General features: G+C 47.7%; 1 protein-coding gene across 1 annotated transcript in view; it reads left to right on the forward strand.

Annotated features, from left to right (window-relative positions):
• Positions 1-18,277, forward strand: part of LOC110532911 (uncharacterized) — a 229,663-nt gene that overhangs the window by 167,403 nt on the left and 43,983 nt on the right. Inside the window, exons 17-23 of the mRNA XM_036987303.2 lie at positions 87-156; positions 297-404; positions 2,137-2,286; positions 12,267-12,365; positions 14,936-15,093; positions 15,304-15,486; positions 15,784-15,970. Of these exons, the coding sequence (XP_036843198.2) occupies positions 87-156; positions 297-404; positions 2,137-2,286; positions 12,267-12,365; positions 14,936-15,093; positions 15,304-15,486; positions 15,784-15,970 (955 nt within the window). The remainder of the gene's footprint in view (positions 1-86; positions 157-296; positions 405-2,136; positions 2,287-12,266; positions 12,366-14,935; positions 15,094-15,303; positions 15,487-15,783; positions 15,971-18,277) is intronic.

Consider the following 18,277-nt stretch of genomic DNA (forward strand, 5'->3'; position numbering starts at 1 on the left):
GAGAGGGTTTAGGGTTACTAGGTACCAGTCTGCCAGCAGGGGGTGCTAAAGTGAACGTATTTCGTTTTTCTCTGTTTGTCTTTTAGGGTGACCAGGGGGAACAGGGGCCTCCCGGGCCCCCCATCTACGCAGACACACAAGGGTTGGCTGTTCAAGGTGACACACACACACAGACACACAGGGGTTGGCTGTTCAAGGTGACACACACACACAGACACACACACATGCTATGTACTGTATCATGAAAATAATGAATTGTATTAATGATACCCACAATCCCCTCTGATTGGTTGCAGGAGCACCAGGTGACAATGGTATCGACGGCTTCCCCGGCCAACCTGGTGACACTGGCTCTCCAGGGTTTCCAGGACAACCAGGACGACCAGGCGACTCCTTCGGCGATGGTAACACGGAGAAACATGCACTATCTAGATGCCTGCACACACACACATGCAAACACACAAACAGGCACGCAGACACACACACACACACACATGCTTACAGGCAGACACACACACATGCATACAGGCACGCAAACATACACAGACACACAAGCACACACAAACACCTCTGATTTCCACAAGACACAAAACTAATACCGGCGAGATTAAGTCAAACCTTCTTCTGTTCCATTTTGTACCCCGCCCTCTTTTCTCTCTTCTGTTGTCTTTTCTTCCATCCCTACTCCTCTCCTGTCATCTCCTCCCTCCTCCTCTCTTCTCTCCTCTCTCCTCCTCTCTCCTCCCCTCTCTCCTCCTCTCTCCTCCTCTCCTGTCATCTCCTCCCTCCTCCTCTCTTCTCTCCTCTCTCCTCCTCTCTCCTCTCCTCTCTCCTCCTCTCTCCTCCTCTCTCCTCCTCTCCTGTCATCTCCTCCCTCCTCCTCTCTTCTCTCCTCTCTCCTCCTCTCTCCTCTCCTCTCTTCTCTCCTCTCTCCTCCTCTCTCCTCCTCTCCTGTCATCTCCTCCCTCCTCCTCTCTCCTCCTCTCCTGGCATCTCCTCCCTCTTCCTCTCTTCCCTACTCTCTCCTCCTCTCTCCTCTCCTCTCTCCTCCTCTCCTGTCATCTCCTCCCTCCTCCTCTCTCCTCCTCTCTCCTCCTCTCTCCTCTCTCCTCCTCTCCTGTCATCTCCTCCCTCCGTCTCTCTCCTCCTCTCTCCTCTCTTCTCTCCTCTCTCCTCCTCTGTCCTCTCCTCTCTCCTCCTCTCCTGTCATCTCCTCCTCCCTCCTCCTCTCTCCTCCTCTCTCCTCTCCTCTCTTCTCCTCTCCTGTCATCTCCTCCCTCCTCCTCTCTTCTCTCCTCTCTCCTCCTCTCTCCTCCTCTCTCCTCTCCTCTCTCCTCCTCTCCTGTCATCTCCTCCCTCCTCCTCTCTCCTCCTCTCTCCTCTCCTCTCTCCTCTCCTCTCTCCTCCTCTCCTGTCATCTCCTCCCTCCTCCTCTCTTCTCTCCTCTCTCCTCCTCTCTCCTCTCCTCTCTCCTCCTCTCCTGTCATCTCCTCCCTCCTCCTCTCTTCTCTCCTCTCTCCTCCTCTCTCCTCTCCTCTCTCCTCCTCTCCTGTCATCTCCTCCCTCATCCTCTCTCCTCCTCTCCTGTCATCTCCTCCCTCTTCCTCTCTTCTCTCCTCTCTCCTCCTCTCTCCTCTCTCCTCCTCTCCTGTCATCTCCTCCCTCCGTCTCTCTCCTCCTCTCTCCTCTCTTCTCTCCTCTCTCCTCCTCTGTCCTCTCCTCTCTCCTCCTCTCCTGTCATCTCCTCCTCCCTCCTCCTCTCTCCTCCTCTCTCCTCTCCTCTCTTCTCCTCTCCTGTCATCTCCTCCCTCCTCCTCTCTTCTCTCCTCTCTCCTCCTCTCTCCTCCTCTCTCCTCTCCTCTCTCCTCCTCTCCTGTCATCTCCTCCCTCCTCCTCTCTCCTCCTCTCTCCTCTCCTCTCTCCTCTCCTCTCTCCTCCTCTCCTGTCATCTCCTCCCTCCTCCTCTCTTCTCTCCTCTCTCCTCCTCTCTCCTCTCCTCTCTCCTCCTCTCCTGTCATCTCCTCCCTCCTCCTCTCTTCTCTCCTCTCTCCTCCTCTCTCCTCTCCTCTCTCCTCCTCTCCTGTCATCTCCTCCCTCCTCCTCTCTTCTCTCCTCCTCTCTCTTCCATCTCCCAAGGTCGAGGAGGCAGCCCAGGGTTCCCTGGCACCTTAGGACCTAAGGGAGAGAGGGGTAACCCTGGCAGACAGAGCTACGGCCCTGAGGGCCTACCAGGAGGACCAGGATTACCAGGACCCCCCGGACCTCCCGGACAACCAGGCAGATCTGGTACGTTACGGCTTCCCAGCAATCAAGTCCAACCAGACTTTTGCAATTCTGCGATCACAAAATGTTTTGCAAAATCAACAATCCTCTTCCCATATTACTAAATGTTTTACATCCCTCCAAATACCTGTATCACTATCATTCATATCACTACCATTCATATCACTACCATTCATATCACTACCATTCATATCACTACCATTCATATCACTACCATTCATATCACTACCATTCATATCACTATCATTCATATCACTATCATTCATATCACTACCATTCATATCACTACCATTCATATCACTATCATTCATATCACTATCATTCATATCACTACCATTCATATCACTACCATTCATTGTCATCCACAAAAACCTGTCACTACCATTCATATCACTACCATTCATATCACTATCATTCATATCACTATCATTCATATCACTATCATTCATATCACTATCATTCATATCACTACCATTCATTATGTCATCCACAAATACCTGTATCACTATCATTCATATCACTATCATTCATATCACTATCATTCATATCACTATCATTCATATCACTATCATTCATATCACTATCATTCATATCACTACCATTCATTATGTCATCCACAAATACCTGTATCACTGTCATTCATTATGTCATCCACAAATAGCGGTATCACTACCATTCATTATGTCATCCACAAATACCTGTATCACTATCATTCATTATGTCATCCACAAATACCTGTATCACTGTCATTCATTATGTCATCCACAAATAGCGGTATCACTATCATTCATTATGTCATCCACAAATACCTGTATCACTGTCATTCATTATGTCATCCACAAATAGCGGTATCACTACCATTCATTATGTCATCCACAAATACCTGTATCACTGTCATTCATTATGTCATCCACAAATACCTGTATCACTACCATTCATTATGTCATCCACAAATAGCGGTATCACGACCATTCATTATGTCATCCACAAATACCTGTATCACTATCATTCATTATGTCATCCACAAATACCTGTATCACTACCATTCATTATGTCATCCACAAATAGCGGTATCACGACCATTCATTATGTTATCCACAAATACCTGTATCACTACCATTCATTATGTCATCCACAAATACCTGTATCACTGTCATTCATTATGTCATCCACAAATACCTGTATCACTACCATTCATTATGTCATCCACAAATACCTGTATCACTACCATTCATTATGTCATCCACAAATAGCGGTATCACGACCATTCATTATGTCATCCACAAATACCTGTATCACTACCATTCATTATGTCATCCACAAATACCTGTATCACTACCATTCATTATGTCATCCACAAATAGCGGTATCAGGGTTGTTTTGTTTTGATATTTTAACCTGCGTGTCGTGATCTCGTTTGATGTGGGTGGACAAAATTAATTTATGCATGATGGCGCACGCGCTCAGCCGGTTTGGGTTCCGTGTTTGGGCCAAACACTGTACATTAGCATTCCGAAAAGGTAGTGGGTCCGACCACCAGAGTGGGGATGTTGCTGTTACCATTGAAACATTCAATCCACCAAAACAAACAAACCCAAAATAAGACTAAATCAAGTTTTCCAAGCCGACTAAATGTACATGCATGGTTCTAATGTAAACTGACAGGCAGGACACTCTTTACTAACAGCTGTAAGTGTAGCTGATCGCTCAAATCCAAGATGCATTCTCACATTTCACCACTAGGTGTCTCCCTCCCCACCTGAACAGATAGATAGATATACAATACATAGAGTATGCACATAGTGTTAATGGTATATAGATATATATATTTATCTGATATAGTGGAGAGAGCTATCTATGGCTCTTTTTTTTAAAACATTGACCTTTATTTAACTAAGCAAGTCAGTTAAGAAAACATTCTTATTTTCAATTAACAGATTTTTACCTTCGGGGTTCGGAGATATCTATAGATATCTATTGCTCTGACATAGGGGAGAGAGATATCTATGGCTCTGACATAGGGGACAGAGATATATATGGCTCTGACATAGGGGACAGAGATATATATGGCTCTGACATAGGGGAGAGAGATATCTATTGCTCTGACATAGGGGAGAGAGATATCTATGGCTCTGACATAGGGGAGAGAGATATCTATGGCTCTGACATAGGGGAGAGAGATATCTATTGCTCTGACATAGGGGACAGAGATATATATGGCTCTGACATAGGGGAGAGAGATATCTATGGCTCTGACATAGGGGAGAGAGATATATATGGCTCTGACATAGGGGAGAGAGATATCTATGGCTCTGACATAGGGGACAGAGATATATATGGCTCTGACATAGGGGACATAGATATATATGGCTCTGACATAGGGGACAGAGATATATATGGCTCTGACATAGGGGACATATATATATATTGCTCTGACATAGGGGACATAGATATATATGGCTCTGACATAGTGGACAGAGATATATATGGCTCTGACATAAGGAACAGAGATATATTGTCATGTATTGTCATGTTGTGTCTTTCTGTCCTTTCCTTTCACCCTGTCTCCCTCTGCTGGTCGTATTAGGTTACCTTTTCTCCCCCGCTTTCCCCCAGCTGTTCCTTGTCTCCTCTTGACTACCTCGTCACCCCTTCTCCCACCTGTTCCCCTTTTCCCTCTGATTAGTCCCCTATATCTCTCTCTGTTTTTGTTCCTGTCCTTGTCGGATTCTTGTTTGTTGTGTTTCATGCCTGAGCCAGACTATCGTCATGTTTGCTGTAACCTTGTCCTGTCCTGTCGGAATCTGCCGGTCTATCTGAGCCTACCACAGTTTGGTTATTAAAGAAGCTCTGTTTAAGTTAGTTCGCTTTTGGGTCCTCATTCACTCACCGTAACAGAAGAATCCGACCAAGAATGGACCCAGCGACTTCGGATCCTCTCCACTCAGCCGTCGAGATCCAGGGAGCGATGCTAGGCAGACACGAGCAGGAATTGTCTGCTGCCCGACATGCCGTTGAGACCCTGGCCACCCAAGTCTCCAACCTCACAGAACAGGTTCACCATCTCCGCCTCGATCCACCGGCCACTTCCAGGGCTTTCGAATCTCCGGAGCCCAGAATCAATAACCCGCCGTGTTACTCTGGGGAGCCCACTGAATGCCGCTCGTTCCTCACCCAGTGTGATATTGTGTTTTCTCTCCAGCCCAACACTTACTCCAGGAGCACTGCTCGTGTCGCCTACGTCATATCTCTCCTTATTGGACGGGCTCGTGAGTGGGGCACGGCAATCTGGGAGGCAAGGGCTGAGTGTACTAACCAGTATCAGGACTTTAAGGAGGAGATGATACGGGTTTTTGATCGATCTGTTTTTGGGGAGGAGGCTTCCAGGGCCCTGTCTTCCCTATGTCAAGGTAATCGATCCATAACAGACTACTCTATTGAGTTTCGCACTCTTGCTGCCTCCAGTGGCTGGAACGAGCCGGCTTTGCTCGCTCGTTTTCTGGAGGGTCTCCGCGCAGAGGTAAAGGATGAGATTCTCTCCCGGGAGGTCCCTTCCAGCGTGGATTCCCTGATTGAACTCGCTATTCGCATTGAGCGACGGGTTGATCTTCGTCACCGAGCTCGTGGAAAGGAGCTCGCGTTCTCCGTTGCCCCCCTCTCCGCATCACTACCATCTTCCTCTGCCGGCTCGGGAGCTGAGCCTATGCAGCTGGGAGGTATCCGCATCTCGACTAAGGAGAGGGAACGGAGAATCACCAACCGCCTCTGTCTCTATTGCGGTTCTGCTGGTCATTTTGTCACTTCATGTCCAGTAAAAGCCAGAGCTCATCAGTAAGCGGAGGGCTACTGGTGAGCGCTACTACTCCTGTCTCTCCTTCAAGATCCTGCACTACCTTGTCGGTCCATCTACGCTGGACCGGTTCGTCAGCTTCCTGCAGTGCCTTAATAGACTCTGGGGCGGAGGGCTGTTTTATGGACGAGACCTGGGCTCGGGAACATGACATTCCTCTCAGACAGTTAAGGGAGTCCACGGCCTTGTTCGCCCTGGATGGTAGTCCTCTCCCCAGGATTCAGCGTGAGACGCTACCTTTAACCCTCACTGTTTCTGGTAATCATAGCGAAACCATTTCTTTTTTGATTTTTCGTTCACCTTTTACACCTGTTGTTTTGGGCCATCCCTGGCTAGTTTGTCATAATCCTTCCATTAATTGGTCTAGTAATTCTATCCTCTCCTGGAACGTCTCTTGTCATGTGAAATGTTTAATGTCTGCTATCCCTCCTGTTTCCTCTGTCTCTTCTTCACAGGAGGAGCCTGGTGATTTGACAGGGGTGCCGGAGGAATATCACGATCTGCGCACGGTGTTCAGTCGGTCCAGGGCCACCTCTCTTCCTCCACACCGGTCGTATGATTGTAGTATTGATCTCCTTCCGGGAACCACTCCCCCCCGGGGTAGACTATACTCTCTGTCGGCTCCCGAACGTAAGGCTCTCGAGGATTATTTGTCTGTAGCTCTTGACGCCGGTACCATAGTCCCCTCCTCCTCTCCCGCCGGAGCGGGGTTTTTTTTTGTCAAGAAGAAGGACGGGTCTCTGCGCCCCTGCATAGATTATCGAGGGCTGAATGACATAACAGTTAAGAATCGTTATCCGCTTCCTCTTATGTCTTCAGCCTTCGAGATCCTGCAGGGAGCCAGGTTTTTCACTAAGTTGGACCTTCGTAACGCTTACCATCTCGTGCGCATCAGGGAGGGGGACGAGTGGAAGACGGCGTTTAACACTCCGTTAGGGCATTTTGAATACCGGGTTCTTCCTTTCGGCCTCGCTAACGCTCCAGCTGTCTTTCAGGCATTAGTCAATGATGTCCTGAGAGACATGCTGAACATCTTTGTTTTCGTTTACCTTGACGATATCCTGATTTTTTCACCGTCACTCCAGATTCATGTTCAGCACGTTCGACGTGTCCTCCAGCGCCTTTTAGAGAATTGTCTTTTTGTGAAGGCTGAGAAGTGCACTTTTCATGCCTCCTCCGTCACATTTCTCGGTTCTGTTATTTCCGCTGAAGGCATTAAGATGGATCCCGCTAAGGTCCAAGCTGTCATTGATTGGCCCGTCCCTAAGTCACGCGTCGAGCTGCAGCGCTTTCTCGGCTTCGCGAACTTCTATCGTCGTTTCATTCGTAATTTCGGTCAGGTGGCAGCTCCTCTCACAGCCCTTACTTCTGTCAAGACGTGCTTTAAGTGGTCCGTTTCCGCCCAGGGAGCTTTTGATCTCCTCAAGAATCGTTTTACATCCGCTCCTATCCTTGTTACACCTGACGTCTCTAGACAGTTCGTTGTCGAGGTTGACGCGTCAGAGGTGGGCGTGGGAGCCATTCTTTCTCAGCGCTCCCTCTCTGACGACAAGGTCCACCCATGCGCGTATTTTTCTCATCGCCTGTCGCCGTCGGAACGTAACTATGATGTGGGAAACCGCGAACTGCTCGCCATCCGGTTAGCCCTAGGCGAATGGCGACAGTGGTTGGAGGGGGCGACCGTTCCTTTTGTCGTTTGGACTGACCATAGGAACCTTGAGTACATCCGTTCTGCCAAACGACTTAATGCGCGTCAGGCGCGTTGGGCGCTGTTTTTCGCTCGTTTCGAGTTCGTGATTTCTTATCGTCCGGGCTCTAAGAACACCAAGCCTGATGCTTTATCTCGTCTCTTCAGTTCTTCAGTAGCCTCCACTGACCCCGAGGGGATTCTCCCTGAGGGGCGTGTTGTCGGGTTGACTGTCTGGGGAATTGAGAGGCAGGTAAAGCAAGCGCTCACTCACACTCCGTCGCCGCGCGCTTGTCCTAGGAACCTTCTTTTCGTTCCCGTTCCTACTCGTCTGGCCGTTCTTCAGTGGGCTCACTCTGCCAAGTTAGCCGGCCACCCTGGCGTTCGGGGTACGCTTGCTTCCATTCGCCAGCGTTTTTGGTGGCCCACCCGGGAGCATGACACGCGTCGTTTCGTGGCTGCTTGTTCGGTCTGCGCGCAGACTAAGTCCGGTAACTCCCCTCCTGCCGGCCGTCTCAGGCCGCTTCCCATTCCCTCTCGACCGTGGTCTCACATCGCCTTAGATTTTGTCACCGGACTGCCTTCGTCAGCGGGGAAGACTGTTATTCTTACGGTTGTCGATAGGTTCTCTAAGGCGGCTCATTTCATTCCCCTTGCTAAGCTTCCTTCTGCTAAAGAGACGGCACAAATCATCATCGAGAATGTTTTCAGAATTCATGGCCTTCCGTCAGACGTCGTTTCGGACAGAGGTCCGCAATTCACGTCTCAATTTTGGAGGGAGTTTTGCCGTTTGATTGGGGCTTCCGTCAGTCTCTCTTCCGGCTTTCACCCCCAGTCTAACGGTCAAGCAGAACGGGCCAATCAGACTATTGGTCGCATCTTACGCAGTCTTTCTTTTCGCAACCCTGCGTCTTGGTCAGAACAGCTCCCCTGGGCAGAATACGCCCACAACTCGCTTCCTTCGTCTGCGACCGGGCTATCTCCTTTTCAGAGTAGCCTCGGGTACCAGCCTCCGCTGTTCTCATCTCAGTTCGCCGAGTCCAGCGTCCCCTCCGCTCAGGCTTTTGTCCAACGTTGCGAGCGCACCTGGAAGAGGGTCAGGTCTGCACTTTGCCGTTATAGGACGCAGACTGTGAGGGCTGCTAATAAGCGTAGAACTAAGAGTCCTAGATATTGTCGCGGTCAGAGAGTTTGGCTCTCCACTCAGAACCTTCCCCTTAAGACGGCTTCTCGCAAGTTGACCCCGCGGTTCATTGGTCCGTTCCGTATTTCTCGGGTCATTAATCCTGTCGCAGTTCGACTTCTTCTTCCGCGATACCTTCGTCGCGTCCACCCGGTCTTCCATGTCTCCTGTATTAAGCCCGTTCTTCGCGCCCCCGCTCGTCTTCCCCCCCCCCCCCCATCCTTGTCGAGGGCGCACCCATCTACAGGGTCCGCAGGATTTTGGACATGCGTCCTCGGGGCCGTGGTCACCAGTACCTCGTTGATTGGGAGGGGTACGGTCCTGAGGAGAGGAGTTGGGTTCCCTCTCGGGACGTGCTGGACCGTGCGCTGATCGAGGATTTCCTCCGTTGCCGCCAGGTTTCCTCCTCGAGTGCGCCAGGAGGCGCTCGGTGAGTGGGGGGGTACTGTCATGTATTGTCATGTTGTGTCTTTCTGTCCTTTCCTTTCACCCTGTCTCCCTCTGCTGGTCGTATTAGGTTACCTTTTCTCCCCCGCTTTCCCCCAGCTGTTCCTTGTCTCCTCTTGACTACCTCGTCACCCCTTCTCCCACCTGTTCCCCTTTTCCCTCTGATTAGTCCCCTATATCTCTCTCTGTTTTTGTTCCTGTCCTTGTCGGATTCTTGTTTGTTGTGTTTCATGCCTGAGCCAGACTATCGTCATGTTTGCTGTAACCTTGTCCTGTCCTGTCGGAATCTGCCGGTCTATCTGAGCCTACCACAGTTTGGTTATTAAAGAAGCTCTGTTTAAGTTAGTTCGCTTTTGGGTCCTCATTCACTCACCGTAACATATATATGGCTCTGACATAGGGGACATAGATATATATGGCTCTGACATAGGGGACATAGATATATATGGCTCTGACATAGGGGACAGAGATATATATGGCTCTGACATAAGGGACATATATATATGGCTCTGACATAGGGGACATAGATATATATGGCTCTGACATAGGGGACATAGATATATATGGCTCTGACATAGGGGACAGAGATATATATGGCTCTGACATAGGGGACATAGATATATATGGCTCTGACATAGGGGACAGAGATATATATGGCTCTGACATAGGGGACATAGATATATATGGCTCTGACATAGGGGACAGAGATATATATGGCTCTGACATAGGGGACATAGATATATATTGCTCTGACATAGTGGACAGAGATATATATGGCTCTGACATAGGGAACAGAGATATATATGGCTCTTACATAGGGGACATAGATATATATGGCTCTGACATAGGGAACAGAGATATATATGGCTCTGACATAGGGGACATAGATATATATGGCTCTGACATAGGGGACAAAGATATATATGGCTCTGACATAGGGGACATAGATATATATGGCTCTGACATAGGGGACAGAGATATATATGGCTCTGACATAAGGGACATAGATATATATGGCTCTGACATAGGGGACATAGATATATATGGCTCTGACATAGTGGACAGAGATATATATGGCTCTGACATAGGGGACATAGATATATATTGCTCTGACATATTGGACAGAGATATATATGGCTCTGACATAGGGAACAGAGATATATATGGCTCTGACATAGGGGACATAGATATATATGGCTCTGACATAGGGGACAGAGATATATATGGCTCTGACATAGGGGACATAGATATATATGGCTCTGACATAGAGGACATAGATATATATGGCTCTGACATTCTGCATACCTCTGGTCCTTCGTTTGGACACTGTGTTAACTAACCTCCAGATGAGCTTCAATCCCATACAACTCTCCCTCCGTGGCCTACAACTGCTCTTAAATGCAAGTAAAACTAAATGCATGCTCTTCAACCGATCGCTGCCCGCACCTGGACGGTTCTGACTTAGAATATGTGGACAACTACAAATACCTAGGTGTCTGGTTAGACTGTAAACTCTCTTTCCAGACTCACATTAAACATCTCCAATCCAAAATTAAACCTAGAATCGGCTTCCTATTTCGCAACAAAGCATCCTTCACTCATGCTGCCAAACATACCCTTGTAAAACTGACCATCCTCGACTTCGGCGATGTCATTTACAAAATAGCCTCCAACACTCTACTCAACAAATTGGATGCAGTCTATCACGGTGCCAACCGTTTTGTCACCAAAGCCCCATATACTACCCACAACTGCGACCTGTATGATCTTGTTGGCTGGACCTCGCTTCATAATCGTCGCAAAACCTACTGGCTCCAGGTCATCTACAAGTCTCTGCTAGGTAAAGCCCTGCCTTATCTCAGCTCACTAGTCACCATAGCAGCACCCACTCGTAGCACATGCTCCAGCAGGTATATCTCACTGGTTACCCCCAAAGCCAATTCTTCCTTTGGCCACCTCTCCTTCCAGTTCTCTGCTGCCAATGACTGGAACGAACTGCAAAAATCTCTGAAGCTGGAGACTCTTACCTCCCTCACTAGCTTTAAGCACCAGCTGTCAGAGCAGCTCACAGATCACTGCACCTGTACATAGCTCATCTGTAAATAGCCCAATCTACCTTATCCCCATACTGTATTTATTTATTTATCTTGCTCCTTTGCACCCCAGTATCTCTACTTGCACATTCATCTTCTGCACATCCTACCATTCCAGTGTTTAATTGCTATATTGTAATTACTTCGCCACCATGGCCTATGTATTGCCTTACATCTCTTATCCTACCTCATGTGCACATACTGTATATAGATTTTTCTACTGTATTATTGACGGTATGTTTGCTTATTCCATGTGTAACTCTGTGTTGTTGTATGTGTCAAACTGCTTTGCTTCATCTTGGCCAGGTCGCAGTTGCAAATGAGAACTTGTTCTCAACTGGCCTACCTGGTTAAATAAACGTGACATAAATAAAATAAATGAAATAAAATTATCACTGGGGATGGGGGGGGGGGGACTTACATTTTTTCCCTCCCAGTTTTATCATTGGAATGTGATACAAAACAAGGCAACCGTGGGCTTTAGGACCATGTGGACGATTCTGAGCGGTCGGCTGTTTGGAGTGTTTATCCGACTGAATACATTTTTTTTTTATATAATAATAATTATGACCCCCCCCCCCCCACACTTATAAACCAAAGTTGCACCTCTGGTTTTGTCCAAAAGATTGACCAACCCATCATATTTACATATGAGCTTACTAACAGACCAAATAAACAGAGTTTCTATGTGAGAGGTCAAGTTTGTGTGTGTGTGTGTTTCAGTCAACATCCAGCCCGGCAGGTTTGACAATCTACCAGGAGCGCCAGGACGACCAGGAGGCCAGGGACCACCTGGAGCCAGCGGATACAAAGGACCCAAAGGTAAGACTTCCTATTGGACACACACACACACTGTCCATATCAACTACACACACACACACACACACACACACACACACCAGAATAGCTTCCGTCCCTCTCCTCGCCCCTACCTGGGCTCGAACCAGGGACCCTCTATACACATCAACAGCAGCCACCCCCGAAGCATCGTAACCCACCGTGCCACAAAAGCAAGGGGAAGAACTATTTTAAGGTCTCAGAGCAAGTGAAGTCACCGATTGAAACGCTATTAGCGCGCACCACCGCTAATTAGCCATTTCACATTGGTTACACACACCCCCCTTTTGACCTCCTCCTTTTCTGCAGCAACCAGTGATCTGGGTCAACAGCATCAATGTAAAAGTATAGCTTTCGTCCATCCCCTCACCCATACCCGGGCTCAAACCAGGGACCCTCTGCACACACAGACAACTGACACCCACAAAGCATCGTTACCCATCACGCCACAAAAGCCACAGCCCTTGCAGAGCAAGGGGAACAACTACTTTAAGGTCTCAGAGCAAGTGACCTCACCGATTGAAACGCTATTAGCGCGCACCACCGCTAACTAGCTAGCCATTTCACATCGGTTACACACACACACACACACACACACACACACACACACACACACACACACTGTCCATATCCACCACACCCACACACACACAAATCAAATCCAATTTATTTATATAGCCCTTCTTACATCAGCTGTCACAAAGTGCTATACAGAAACCCAGCCTAAAACAACAAACAGCAAGCAATGCAGGTGTAGAAGCACGGTGGCTAGGAAAAACTCCCTAGAAAGGCCAAAACCTAGGAAGAAACCTAGAGAGGAACCAGGCTATGTGGGGTGGCCAGTCCTCTTCTGGCTGTGCCGGGTGGAGATTATAACAGAACATGGCCAAGATGTTCAAATGTTCATAGATGACAATCATAGATAATCATCACAGTCGTTGTCGATGGTGCAGCAAGTCAGCACCTCAGGAGTAAATGTCAGTTGGCTGTTCATAGCCGATCATTAAGAGTATCTCTACCGCTCCTGCTGTCTCTAGAGAGTTGAAAACAGCAGATCTGGGACAGGTAGCACGTCCGGTGAACAGGTCAGGGTTCCATAGCCGCAGGCAGAACAGTTGAAACTGGAGCAGCAGCACAGCCAGGTGGACTGGGGACAGCAAGGAGTCATCATGCCAGGTAGTCCTGAGGCAGGGGCTTAGGGCTCAGGTCTTCCGAGAGAGAGAAAGAGAGAGAGAGAGAGAGAGAGAGAGAATTAGAGAGAGCATACTTAAATTCACACAGGACACCGGATAAGACAGGAGAAGTACTCCAGATATAACAGACTGACCCTAGCCCGCCGACACATAAACTACTGCAGCATAAATACTAGAGGCTGAGACAGGGGGGGTCAGGAGACACTGTGGCCCCATCCGATGATACCCCCGGACAGGGCCAAACAGGCAGGATATAACCCCACCCACTTTGCCAAAGCACAGCCCCCACACCACTAGAGGGATATCTTCAACCACCAACTTACCATCCTGAGACAAGGCCGAGTATAGCCAACAAAGATCTCCGCCACAGCACAACCCAAGGGGGGGCGCCAACCCAGACAGGAAGATCACGTCAGTGACTCAATCCACTCAAGTGACGCACCCCTCCTAGGGACGGCATGGAAGAGCACCAGTAAGCCAGTGACTCAGCTCCTGTAATAGGGTTAGAGGTAGAGAATCCCAGTGGAGAGAGGGGAACAGCAAGGGCGGTTCGTTGCTCCAGAGCCTTTCCGTTCACCTTCACACTCCTGGGCCAGACTACACTCAATCATATGACCGACTGAAGAGACGAGTCTTCAGTAAAGACTTAAAGGTTGAGACCGAGTCTGCATCTCTCACATGGGTAGGCAGACCATTCCATAAAAATGGAGCTCTATAGGAGAAAGCCCTGCCTCCAGCTGTTTGCTTAGAAATTCTAGGGACAATAAGAAGGCCTGCGTCTTGTGACCGTAGCGTACGTGTAGGTATATATACAGGGCATTCAGAAAGTATATACGGTGAACTATATACGGCAGGACCTAATCGGAAAGATAAGTAGGAGCAAGCCCATGTAATGCTTTATAGGTTAGCAGTAAAACCTTGAAATCAGCCCTTGCCTTGACAGTGTAGGGAGTCTAGCACTGAAGTAATATGATCCAATTTTGGGGTTCTAGTCAGGATTCTAATAGCCGTATTTAGCACTAACTGAAGTTTATTTAGTTCTTTATCCGGGTAGCTGGAAAGTAGAGCATTGCAGTAGTCTAACCTAGAAGTAACACACACACACACACTCACAATCATGCACACACACACAGAAAGGCGCATGCACGCAAACACACACGCAAACTCACATACACACAGTACGTGCTCAGACATCTGTACAGCCATTTTACACTATAACTCTCAAACCCAATTCCTTTCCACACCTCTTAGGTGTATTGTGTTTTCATAAAGTTACAAATCAAATTGCCCGACGTCAGGACAATAAAGCTTTTCTACATCTCGATCCTAAACTCCTTACCTCCATCTTCCTCTGTGGTCCAGGGGAACTGGGTGACTGTAACTGCCTGGGAGGAGGCACCACGGGTGGGGTGGGGGCCCCGGGGGCTCCTGGGTCTGATGGAAGACCTGGTGCCTTCGGCAGGAAGGGCGAAAGTGGAGACCCAGGCATACCCGGTTTCGGAGGACAACCAGGAACACCTGTAAGTTTCCAGTGACCAAAATGTTCTCCAAATAAGTAAAATACTGCTAATAATGACATTTACTCTAAAAAAAATGAAGCAGTTGTCAACTCTCTTTCCTCTGTTCAATGTTTACAATTCTCAAACTATGATAGTGTACATTCATGAGTTTACAAATCTGAGGTATACTGACAAACTGTGTGATGATAACACCTCTTCTTCTCCCCTCAGGGCCGTGTGGGCGAGAGGGGTTTCTTCGGGCGTAAAGGAGAAAAGGGTGCCTCCTTCTACCCCTCGTTCAGCGGAGGGATCCAGGGTGAACAGGGGGCCCAGGGCCTTCGAGGGCCCCCTGGAAACATGGGCCGACCCGGGAGAGACGGACTTCCTGGGTCCCCCGGACAGCCTGGGCCTCCTGTGAGTCACACACACACACACACACACACACACACATTTTTATGTCTGTGTCCAGTATAAAATAAGTTAGAGGTAGTTTGGTGAGCCAATGCTGCTAGCAGGTAACCATAGACTTCCAGTCATTGGGCTAATGCTAATTACCAATTGTGTTAGCGCTTGTTAACAACTTCCTTCAAACTGCACACAGAGACATAACGATGGTTTCTGCGTGTTCATCTGACTCTGGGGAAGTAGATAAAAGGTCTCATTGTCAAAATCCCCAAGTATCCCTTTTAACAGACATGATCCTCTCCTCAGGCTGATGTTGATGGCTATGGAACCATTGGAGAGAGAGGATTCCCAGGGTTCTCAGGCGCCAAAGGTCGCGCCGGTGAACCTGGAGAGAACGGGATTGGCTACCAGGGTTCCATCGGACCCCGTGGGTTTCCAGGCGACTCGGGCTTTGCGGGGTTACCAGGGCAACCTGGTTTACCTGGCCCTCCAGGTATGTGCCACTACAGACACCCAATGAGGGAGAGAGGGAGAGAGGGAAAGGGGGATAATTAGTCAGTTGTACAGCTGAATGCATTCAAGTGAAATGTGCCTTCCGCACATACAGTACCTCCTATTCTCTCCACAGGAGAACTATATAGTCCATACAAACTGTCTAACAGATCGACTTCTGAGAATCACTCTTACTTCCCATTGTGTGAACAACACAACGTATTTCTGTACCACAGACAACCATAAACTACAGGTACAAAGAAAAGCAGCATAATTGGAACATACAGAACAATAAGGAGGCATTCTCGCAGCTTGCTACATCTACACGGTTCTCCTCCCAACATTCATTCCCTTTCAGGCAGTTGGTGGGTTTATTAATGGGCGTCATTAATGTGCTTATCCTTCCTCTAGCTAGCTGCTTAATCGATTCACACAGATCAACAGTAATTCATTTACTGTGATTATGCTACTGCTGTCCTGTGATTCTTCAATCTCAGAGGAGAGAGAAACTGATATTTTTTGGGAAAAAGGAATACAAGTTGGATGTTAATGTAATGATAATTTAGACCAAGTGTTCAGGAGACTGACAATACCTGATGACAATGACAGGAGTCCTGCTGAAACATTAGGATGTCCTAATATGGAGTTCTGCTGAAACATTGGGATGTCCTAATATGGAGTCCTGCTGTAACATTAGGATGTCCTAATATGGAGTCCTGCTGTAACATTAGGATGTCCTAATATGGAGTCCTGCTGAAACATTAAGATGTCCTAATATGCAATCCTGCTGAAACCATAAGATGTCCTAATATGGAGTCCTGCTGAAGAATTAGGATTGCCTAATATGGAGTCCTGCTGAAGAATTAGGATGGCCTAATATGGAGTCCTGCTGAAGAATTAGGATTGCCTAATATGGAGTCCTGCTGAAACATTAAGATGTCCTAATATGGAGTCCTGCTGAAGAGTTAGGATTGCCTAATATGGAGTCCTGCTGAAGAATTAGGATGGCCTAATATGGAGTCCTGCTGAAGAATTAGGATGGCCTAATATGGAGTCCTGCTGAAGAATTAGGATGGCCTAATATGGAGTCCTGCTGAAGAATTAGGATGGCCTAATATGGAGTCCTGCTGAAGAATTAGGATTGCCTAATATGGAGTCCTGCTGAAACATTAAGATGTCCTAATATGGAGTCCTGCTGAAGAGTTAGGATTGCCTAATATGGAGTCCTGCTGAAACATTAAGATGTCCTAATATGGAGTCCTGCTGAAGAGTTAGGATTGCCTAATATGGAGTCCTGCTGAAACATTAAGATGTCCTAATATGGAGTCCTGCTGAAGAGTTAGGATTGCCTAATATGGAGTCCTGCTGAAACATTAAGATGTCCTAATATGGAGTCCTGCTGAAGAGTTAGGATCGCCTAATATGGAGTCCTGCTGAAACATTAAGATGTCCTAATATGGAGTCCTGCTGAAGAGTTAGGATTGCCTAATATGGAGTAATAAAGAAACACCATTGGACTCAAATTTGACTAGCTAGCTGACTCTTCTCTGAGACTGAACGACACAAAACCCAACAGCTTTTTGCCACTCATATGAATGAACGTGTGTGTGACTGTTGCTTACGTTTTCTGACACAATAAAGCTAATGCTAAAAGTTATTTTGAATACAACATGTTATTCTCTTTTGAAAAGAGAGAGACAAAAAGAGTGCAATGCAAGTTTAATGCAATGTAGTTTAATTAAGTTACTATAAACAGTAGCTTCATCATTTTGATAATATCACTTTCTCCCTCTATTTCTCTCCTCTTCCCGGAAAACAATCAACTTGGCCCAACATCTCAGAATGATTTTTATTTTGCTTATACCTTAACTGAATGAGCTGAATCTCTAACCTCTGATTTGCTGATTGTTTGATTTCATTATTTTATTTGGCTTATGCATTGATTGGCTTGACTATATGCAAATGACCTGAATGACCTTGATTGGCTTGCCCTCTACCGTCCTGTCCTCCCAGTATCGCTCCCCGTCTCTCTTACTTTCTTTCTATCTTTCTTTATTTCTCTCTCTCTTTCTTTCTTCCCCCTCTTCTTCTCTGTATTTTCATCCCTCCATCTCTCTGATCCTGTGCATGTTTGTCTGACCAGGTGACAGCTGTGGGCAGGAGGGGGTTAATGATGCAGAGGGAGGTGAGAAGCTAAAGAGAACTGCCCTGGACAGAGAAACCCGAGCCCTAGATAAAGTATTTTAGGACAACTCTGTTTGAGATTCAGTTTCAATGGCAGCCATTTTGCCACCGGGAGTTCCAAGAC

The sequence above is a fragment of the Oncorhynchus mykiss genome, chromosome 9, assembly GCF_057628025.1.
Source record: "Oncorhynchus mykiss isolate SJ-2025 chromosome 9, ASM5762802v1, whole genome shotgun sequence".
Taxonomy (NCBI): domain Eukaryota; kingdom Metazoa; phylum Chordata; class Actinopteri; order Salmoniformes; family Salmonidae; genus Oncorhynchus; species Oncorhynchus mykiss.